Here is a 10,404-nt window from a genome sequence, read left to right as displayed (position 1 = left end):
GGGAAGAGCCAACGCCGCCCTGAGAAGGCCAACATGTTTTCATTGTTTGAAATGAGCACATTTTAATTGTGACAACAAAAAAACTTAAAGCGCTTAAAGTGCCAATGCCTGACGAAGAGGAGCGCCTCTTAGCTCGTGAAGGAGGAACCGGTCATGGACTTGAACAGACTAATATGACATACTTCGAAAAACATACATGGAATTAATCACACGAAAGAAACATCGTGCGGTAAGCTGCAACTCCTCAAATGAAAATGTGAATTTGTAACACATTTACACAGCCTTTTCTGATTGTGTGTGCACTTCAATTTGAGTTGCACACTTAGCGAAGATTTGTGCATGACTTGAACCGTCTTGTAACAACTTCGTGTGAATGCGGAAAGGCTTGTGCAGTCCCTGCGCCCTCGCCGTGTTTACCACCACAGTATCAACACACTGGCGACGGAGGTACTGATCCGCGCACCCAGTCTCCTCCCATTCCCTCTCCCGGCGGCTTGTTTGCGAGGGTGGCTGGTGGGGGATGGGCCAGGTGAAGGCCTCGTGCATTCCACAGCGCAGCCGTTCTTCCAGGTGAGCGCCGCAGCCCTCAGTACAGCACCAGCCTCTTTACCCCGCACCAGCACCCTGTCTGTGAAGCGTCGCAGCGCTCCCTCTCGGGCCTCCAGGCGCCTACCTCTCACCAGGCCTCGAGGCGGGCCCTCAAATGGACCTGAAGGGTGGTTTGCTCAAGTCCATCTGGCACGCCTTCGCGGCGCTGGACCTGGAGAAGAACGGCAAGGTGTCCAAATCCCAGCTGAAGGTAAAGGTGGCGGGAGGGAAGCTGGGACGTGCACGGACTGGCACCGCAGGGAAGGGCCGCACCCGGTGCAGGGAAAATCCAGCAGGAAATCTGAACAGACGCATAACTAACTCCAAGCGGCCGAGCCTCGGCACATACATGCTCCTCAGTAAAAGTTACTGAGTGACGGGGCTTACGACAGAAACTCCATCACTCGCACGGTGCAGCGGCAACGGGTTAATTACCAATCCTGGCAGTGTCGCTGGGATCTATTTTCAAAGTGTGGGGTCTGCAGTCAGTGTTACCTCACTAAAGTCACAGGGATTGTGAACAATCCACGTGTCAGACCAAGAAGAGGAGTTGGCTTAACGGCTAGGGCGCTCGACCTCGGACCTGGGGGAACTGGGTTCGAGTCTCGATAATGACGCTGAACATCCTGTGATTCTGGGCAAATAACTTAATCACCCGTGCCTAAAAAAAATGAATGTGTGTCCTCATGTAACGTAACTGGTGCTATGTAAAGCGCTCTGATACCTGATTGGATTCGGGTCAAAAAAATAAACAACACGCCCACTCCACTCCGTAGGAGAGTTGTAAGGGTGTATGTATAGTATTAGCCCGGGTTGCATTTTGGAGCACATCGTCGAAAATATATTACAAACTACAGCATGGCGTGGTAGTGCACCGTCAGTTACAATTTTCTATTGAAATGGCCACGCAGCGTGAACAGACCTCTAGTTTTACTAATAAAGCTGTCCAGTTTGCCAATGATAAGGAGTTGCGCTTATGTTCTGATGAATACTTGCATCACCAAATAAGTGTCTTGATTTGTTTTGATCCTATTAAAATATTTGTGTTCAACAGCTTTAGAACCACAAAAGAAAGTGCTTCTTTTTTGCTTTCCTAAGGCCTGACACATTTTGATATATTTGTACACACGAGTTTTGGTGTGTGTTACAACATTTTAACATCCCATATCATTTTCTTTCACACTCAAAGATTGTCAGACAGTTAACACTACAAAATCCCCACACTTTGCAGTGGTAAAAAGAATAGTAACCCCCCCCCCGTGTCTCCATGTTCAAAGTGAGCAGCAGTTGCTCAGAAGGTCCAGCTTAATATTTCACCTCTGTCACGAGATAGCAACAAAATATAAAGCAGCTTTATTGCTCATTCATCTTCTGAACTCCAGCATGTTTGGGGGTGCTGCACCCCTACTTTTTCAGTGTCTGTGCCCCTGGGGCTTTCTAGTATAGACTAAGGTAGGTTAGTATTTTACGGTGTATGCTGGTTGTCGTTTCCTTGGATTTTCAGTGCCCATGTCCTGTTCTTTTTAGGGTATCCGTGTTTTCGTGGCCTGGTAGTTGGGTTCCCCTGTCTGTTTCCTCAGTCGTCGTTAGGGTTAGTTTTGTGCTATCAAGGGAAGCCTTCCATGATTTGCACCAGCAGACTTGTGGTAGGTTAATAGATGTTTGAGGTTGTCATTAGTGTGTGTGTGTGGGGGGGGGGGGTGAGTTCATGTAACTGGTTGGTGGAATGAATGGATCGGCTAGAGGATATGAGGTATTGTTTGTTTGCAGAGATATGGTGTCAAAAAAGGAAGTTGTGATCTATGAGTTAAGTAGTGGGAAGTTTGCAGAAACACAGTAATAGAAAGTAGGCATGCAACTTAGCACAGGCTACAAAATGTAAGGGATGAACAGAGTAAAGAGAGAAGCGCTCAATAGGAAAGGAATGAAAGAGAAACACTTGCTATTTTCAAACCCAGGTAAGTAAAAAAAAAACAACATTTTTAAATGCATTGTTTTCAGAATATAGAGAAGGTTTTTTGAGAGGGCATAGTATCTGAGGATGTAAAACTAGAAAGAAGCAACATTATTTGCATGTGGCATAGCATATAGCACTATTTGTATAGCACTTACTACCCCCCATGTGGGTCATCTAAGTGCCTATTTTCATAGATAGTCTACAGAATTCTCTGCCAGGCGTACTAACACCTTCTAGGTCTTACAACATCCTTTTAAATCCAAAGTATGTCCTTTGTCTCAAGGGGTACCACAGGGCTCGGCCCTTAGCCCTACTTTATTTAATGTTTACATGCGCCCCAAGGCAGACATTGTACTGAGACATGGGATGAAACTGGTGTCATATGCCGATGACACTCAGTTGATTGTTACACTGGAGCAAAAGGGGGCAGGAAAGGCATCTGATTTCAAGGTCTGTTTGAGTGACCTTGCTAACTGAAGTTCTGCTGCCTGCAGCTGAATGCAGGAAAGACGGAGGTGATGGTAGTTGGCAAGCAGCCCTCCATATGGTCACATTTGTGGTGGCCGGAGGAGCTGGGACCTACTCTGATTTCCCAGGCTAAGGTCAAGAATTTGGGAGACTGGAACAACACCACCCTTTCTTATTCAGAGCAGATATCAGCTGTGGCCAGAGCCTGCTTTGGCATTCTTAAAATGTTGTGGAAAATCCTAAACCTACTACCCCTAGACGCCAAAAGAACCATTGTTACGTCCTGTTTGGATTACTGTAACATCCTTTACCTAGGGGTGACCAAAGGAAATCTGAACATTTTGCTGAAGGTTCAGAATGCTGCAGCTCGGCTGATACTGAATATCCCCAAGCGGGCATCAGTGGGGGCTGCCTTGAGGAAATTAAACTGGCTCCCTATACAGGCTAGAGTCACCTTTAAGGCTTTGTGTTTCTGCCATAGGATCCTCAACGAGAAAGGGCCAAGATATCTGAGCCCCCTTCTCACTGCCTACAGACCTGCTCGGAATCTGAGGTCGTTGCGCACAGCAAAGATGATCATGCCTAAGGTTCGTAAGGTATGGGTAGGAGGAGTTCCTTTAGCTTTCTCGCGGCTAAGGCCTGGAATGACCTACCTGTGGAATTCAGGACTTGTCCATCGGAGACATTGTTTAAATTTAAAACCTGGCTCTTCCAATATCTTCCAGGGGGCCGGTAGCGGGCCTTCTCGCATCTTAGGGCCTTGAGGCTAGGGGGAGGGAGGGTCCGGGCCAGTTGCTGTGGTTTTACAGTGTGCTAGCGCGGGGACACACGGTTGGAGTAACCAAGCGCTCTATAAGCTTAACAATATTAATAATAATCCCATGCAATAAAGACTTATACGGACATTTGTAAAGCACTTACCCATCTGGTTCTCCTGTTATATTTGGAAGGCAATGTATTTAGGGGGGCAATGATACCTGGCTCTCCCTTGATCATTAGAAGGTATTGCAGGCCATATGTTTGTTGTCAGCATGGCCAGAATGTGTGATGGAATTCGTATTTATGAAAAAGATCATACAGATTAAAGATGGATCCGGTTGGGAATAGCCAGCTCTTAACCGTTCTGATTTCTAAGTTTTTCTCGGTGACACTGAGGTTTAAAGTTTGGGAATTCAATAATTTGGCAGCTTACTTTGAGAAAGTTGTATCACCAGCGTAAAAGAAGTGTAAAAAAGGGAAAATGGGTCAGGTGGCATTTTCAGGCCTCGAAAAATCATAAAAGTGTTACCAGATCTGCAGATCTCGTGACTTGAATAATCTACTCGACCCAAGTGTAATATTCCTGACCCATAAACTGGTCCAAATTGTGTGATCCTAGGCAAATATTTTATTTAATCAAGCTGTCTTTTTCTTCATTACTAAATATGAGAGCCACTTCAAATATGAGTTCAGCATGTCTGCTGTACAAAAACTCATATGTTTGATTTAATAGACTACAATTTTGCACTATGTATAATGAAAATCTAGCCCACATAAAAAGCTACCTCACTTGCTTCTTTGTTGATCAATAGCATTGTCATCAGCGCGGGGGATGGAATGTTTCTTAAGTTCACGTTTAAACATTCTCACTTTTAATAGATCTATTATTAAATATGCTGTAGTAGTGCACTGTCCTTTACAGACGGTACATTTCCGCTGACATGGCCACAAACTTTCCCACTGACATGCAGTTTTACTGATAAAACTATATAGCGTACAAATAATATTGGGGAAATTGGGTCGCAGCAAATATTTATCATTTGCACATCAACAAGTAAAGTGTTCGTGGTTTGTTTTGTTCCTATTAAAGTATTTTTTTTCCATCACACATCAAATACAAAAAAGTGCTTTCCCAACTGCTGAAATATAGTTAGAAATATTTTTAGTATTTAAATGTTATGAAAAATAAAACTGACATCCTATAGCCTTTTATTGCACACAGCATGATTGTCTGACAGTTCACTTTACTTTCTCTGACTGCAAAGTTAGAGGATTTCGTAAACACCATCTCCAGGATGAAATAAGGAACAATCTGTAAGAAGACATAAGCTGACATCTGTCTCCAGTCTTTGAATGCATAGCAAATGTAACAAGATTTGAAGGTATTTTTATTGTTGTTTTACTTTCTTATTTATAAGAACACTATGGGCTGCATTATACAAAGTGCGCACGCTTTGCATGGGACCTGATGCACTTTGGTAGTACAGAAGGAGCCGTAGACACTTAAGCTGACCCTCTTCAATGCGGATAGCGCTGGTGCACATGTAGTGCCAGCGCTGTTATCAGTGTGTTCCCTCACTCGCATAGGTGCACGGCCCCATGCAAATGAGGGAATCTCTTTGCCTCTGCGCCCGTGCTGTATTATAGATGTGGGGGCAGAGGCAAAGAAGCTGTCATGAGGCGCACTGTCTGTGCACCCCCTGATGGCAGCCCTCTGAAGGGGTTGAGGAGGGTCCTATGGACCCCCTAGACATCTCCTTGCAGGCGGGTACAGTCACTCACTGTACCTGCCTGCCAGGGGATCTCTCACTCCTCTTAAAAGTGCAGGCAGGTTGCCCCCTGCACAGTGAAACACAGACCGGCTGCTTTACAATCGCTCTGTTTTTTACCTGAATGCACTGCCGCCAGGGCAGCACGAGTTTGCAGCTATCCCAGGGTCAGTACCTTCAATATAATACGGTGCTCTCTCCCTGTTTGCACAGGGCATACCTTTTGAAATGTGCGCCCGGTGCAAACAAGGATAATGCTCTGCATAGTGTAATATGACCCCTGTTCTTTGTCAGCTGGAGTCTCTCCCCAGACGGGGCCAGTAGTCCCTAAAAATAGCTCTCCCTCATAACGCACGACTCGCCATGGCGAGTGGGAGAGTAGTTTTCTTGAGGCCTGATTTATGCAGTAAGATTTGGAGTTGGAACAGCATCCCATATCCTTCAGGATAGCACTAACACTGCTCCAATTTAGGAGAGAGTTGAATACTTATTTAAAGAACACTACATCACTATGCATTAACTGTCCACAACCCTGGTATCTTTCCTATCACATGTGGACTTTATGCACACCTTTGACCCCCTATAGTGCTCCGCTGCCTTTTGTTTAGGTTTTCGCTATAAAGATACCATATACAAACATATGTACACCAGTGTTTGTTTACATGTAATCGTGAATCTTTAGACACAGTGACAGCCTGAAATAGAAAATCATAGGTTGGAAGTACTTGGAGATTTTTGATTGAAGACATTTTGGACCTTTTGACTTTTAGTGCTCTGTGAGTTATGCATGAAATCCTCTTGTTGTGGTGTGTCCATATTTTCCAGTGTATTCCTTTTGCGGTGTCAGTGTACCTATGCTTCAGTGTCTCTGTGCGGGAGAATCAAATCATATGCATAACTGTCACTTTGTGACTTTGCCTTTGGAGAATGTGCTCTTGTTTGCTCCATTGATTACAATCAAAAGCTCAGCGTGATACCATAGTCATAAAGACTCCTAGATCCCTCATGAGCTTTTCTAACACAAACTCTAGCTATATTGGCAAAATATTATTGGTGGGCGTGGATTTGCTGTGCAAAAGATGGGAAAAGCTAAGCCAGTTCATGTCACACTTGCTATAGTAGCAAGTGTGACTCAAACTAGCTTAGCTCTCCCCACTTTAAAGTTATGAGTGGTATTCTACATGTACTTATAATAGGGCTTACTACCCCTGACGAGATGCAGCCTCGTGATATCGTGAAACATACAGGTCTCATGTTTGTTGTCCTTATTTTTGCTTTCCCATCCAACTAATAACATTTGAGAAGAATAGCATATTACTGAGATTTAGGAAGTGAGAGGTGCTAAGTTGTCGGGCAACCTGGATCGTTTTCGACATGGGGGTCGGGGAGGACACCATAAGCAGAGTATGGGTGAGAAGCTCTACAAGCTGAGTTGGTAATTTACCCTCCTCCTCCCTGTGCCCTAAAGGGCACATGCATTCCCCTCCTAAGGGAATAGCAATTCACTCCCCATACTGAGTAAGTCAATGCACTTACAATTTAAGTTCCTGTGGGGATTGTCCCATCTCGTACCATTGGGATCCGGCACATTGAGGTGTTGAAGAAAGCAGACTGCCTTTCCAGGCTCATGTAGGATGAAACATGTCGATCATATTGATAGATGTGAAGGCTATATAACCCATCCCTCACACATCTCACTGTGTTTTTAACCTTGCCCCCATCCCAGTTTTAATAAATAGCACCCCATTGGGATAGGAGGTAATTTTATTTCTCTGCACTTTGCACAGATCCGACCATGTCTCTAGTCTATACCAAGAGGCTCTTCCTCCTGGTGGAAGTAAGACCCGATGATAAAGCTACTGGCTACTAGTACATCAGTGGAGATAACATACTTCTGATGGAAACCTGCTGGTGAGGGTCTCGATACAATTTTTCAAGAGACTGTCCTGAGAATGGCGTGGTTTCACTCCCCTTGCTGTTTTTAGGTCTCGCTATGCAGCGCGCATGCGCTGCATAGGAAAAAGACCTTTAGTAATCGACACAGCTTTGCGGGCAAAAACGTGCACGCGTTGCATTGCTTTGAATGGCAACGTGTGCACGTTTGGCGATTCCCTTGCGGGAGCTAGCTTTCAACTATATGTTTGTAATTAACTCGCTCGCTCCCGCAAGGAAAACAGGCCCAGGCTCCCTCCTCTATCCCCTCCCCCTGCAGTTTTTTACTTTCAGCGCACGCTTGTTAAATTTAGTTACTTAACAATAGGTTGAAGCGCAAATGGCTGCTTTTCCACCACACCAGGACAGACTGCCAAGAACACTCACCACAGAAATTTTTTATGAAGAACAAAATATTAGGGTTCATGTGTTTCCTGTTCTCCCAAGGTGCCTGGACAAGCCCTAACAGTGCTTAAACTGGCAGCAAAAACGCAACTTCCCGAATCCCTGAATAAGAAGGCTCAGTTCTTTTTCCCGGCCACATCTCTATTTGCCAACAGCAGTTTCTAGTTTATAGAAGGGAAACAGAAAATAAACAATTGGTAAAACAACTTTAAAAAATAAAATAAAATGAACACCGTGGCACTCTGATTGAATCGGCGCTAGATTTAAGGCTTCTGCAATGAAAATGGGTGGGAAACGGCCAGTTCACCATTGTGGTTATCTTGCGACTTCTCAAACGAAAAATGGAATTCTAAAATATTGCAAAATTATGAAAAAACTATAAAAGGCGATTTATTTATTTTTTATTATTATTTTTTGGTAGATGAGCGCGCAAGAGTTGACAGGACACACAATTCTGGATTTGTCACGGGTGCAGCCGTCGTCTACCTGTGCAGGACCCAGCCACCCTCCCGTGCCACGGGGTCACACTGTCGGTTCCTCGACAACTGATAACGTGTTGCGAAAAGTTATCTAGCAAAGCTAGAGTTTCATGCAACACAACACCTGTTTGCAAAGTTCAGAGAAACACGAAAAAGGGACCAGAAGGACGAGGGACCATGTGGCATGTTAGCCCGGCCTATGGCGGACTGGCAACCTCGCCACTGGCACTATCGCGGGGCAGATCTCTCGTGGAATATGCGTTCCAATAAGACGCATGTCATCACTTAAAACTCCGGCCTGCTCGGACTTTCATTCTTCCATGATCAACACAATGAGTATCATTGCAATGGGCGCTGTTGGCTCCCATTATTAAAGTGTCAAGAGACTATTCAGTCTATTGCGCTAAATAAATGGTGAATACTGCTATTATATCGTCACTGCTTCCTGTCCCCTGCCAACATGTACTTAACATAAAATATGCCAAGGTAACTTGGTAGTTTCCAGAACATTGTTGTCAATCACTCACAATTTTAAATCACGCAGGAAAAATATGAAATATAAGCAACAGATAATTAAAATCACCTATAGGAGAAGGCACTATTGTCATGTTGCCCAGGGGCCAGGAATCATGTGCCCATTTCTTCATCGGCCCAATTAAAACTCATCTGAAGCACAGCCCTCTCTTATCACGTTTCATACTTTTTCATAGTGCCATCTCCATTAACAGCATCTTCAGTGATGAGTGACTAGCAGTGCCCCTTAAGAGAACCATATGTGGGAACCTCGTCAGGACCCAAACCAGGATGCACAGCATTTCAGTGTGTTCACCAACAGATGAATTCCAATACTTTTCTCTTTGTTTTCACCATGTACTATTGCCTTCAATTAATACGTAGTTCATTTTCTCCAAGCAAATAGATTATTCCAATTTTTAACCACAAGTTCAACTTATGCCTGTGATGGCTTTTCTTCAAACCACAGGGGGATTCACTTTCCTTCATGACGCGATGAAAACTTATGTGACCCAATGCATTTCGGGCAGTTCGTGACCTTCTTCGGGGGTAACTTCAATCACAGCCACGCTCCATCTTGCCTAAACACCAAAGTGCAACTGTTCCATCAAAGGGTGACTCATACCACAGTCTGCAATGGAGGTCTCAGAAATATGTGGGTGGATATACTGACAACCAAAACCGCTCAGGCCACAGCAATGGCAGACTGAGCTATACAGAAGCCAACAACAAGCATTGGCATAGCCAATAGGTCTTGCCTTTGGGACCTTAGAAGTGTTTAGCCATGCAACAGTTGATGCTGTTGTACCAATGATATTGGGCTGCATAACTAAATACTTATAAGGTCCCAAAGGCAAGACCTATTGCCTATGCCAATGCTTGTTTTGTATTGTTATAGGAGACTGATTAAATTACCTTTTCCTGCTTCTTACACCCCCTGTAATTTCTTTGAGCTTCACGCTCTTAGCAATATTGTCATGCATAAGAATGTGTATTTGTAGTTACGGTGTCAAGCCATTTGTGTATAGTATTTCACTCCCATCGTTTGTGGGGATGTATGCTATTCTATAGAAAAATATAGCATGGCGTATAGTCCAGGGAGTGTGGAAGTTTAAAGCTATACCATAGATCTGTGATTGGGATAGCACATTTATTTTTGTCATTTTTTTATTATTGAATGATCATGTTTGCTGTCCACATTTTTGCTTTCCCATCCAACTAATACCATTTGAGATTAGCATATTACTGAGAGTTAGGATGTTAGAGATGCCAAGTTGTGGAGCAGCCTGGATCAGTTTTTTTACCTACTATTGCTAGCAAAACTGAGCCCAGTCATATGCAAATTATGCTTTGTCCTGTTCCAGTAAGAACATGCCAATCCGAGCTGCCAGGCAAAGCCCCCTCTAGAATGGGACACACTAAACCCCAGACTGGTTCTCTCCTATTTACGCAGTGATGTAGAGTCTGATTCCAGTGGCTCAATATGCGCAGGACCCATATCTGGAGCATACGGCAGTTTTAGGGCTTCACATTG

General features: G+C 44.3%; 1 protein-coding gene across 1 annotated transcript in view; it reads left to right on the top strand.

Annotated features, from left to right (window-relative positions):
• The first annotated feature begins 403 nt into the window (after nucleotides 1–403).
• LOC146854897 (differentially expressed in FDCP 6 homolog) overlaps nucleotides 404–10,404 on the top strand; it is a 354,648-nt gene continuing 344,647 nt past the window's right edge. Inside the window, exon 1 of the mRNA XM_085652318.1 lies at nucleotides 404–799. Within this exon, the coding sequence (XP_085508444.1) occupies nucleotides 704–799 (96 nt within the window). The 5' untranslated portion in view covers nucleotides 404–703. The remainder of the gene's footprint in view (nucleotides 800–10,404) is intronic.

Source organism: Triturus cristatus, chromosome 4_1, assembly GCF_964204655.1.
Source record: "Triturus cristatus chromosome 4_1, aTriCri1.1, whole genome shotgun sequence".
Taxonomy (NCBI): domain Eukaryota; kingdom Metazoa; phylum Chordata; class Amphibia; order Caudata; family Salamandridae; genus Triturus; species Triturus cristatus.
Note: the sequence above shows the minus strand (reverse complement) of the source record. Positions and strands in the feature narration are given on the sequence as shown.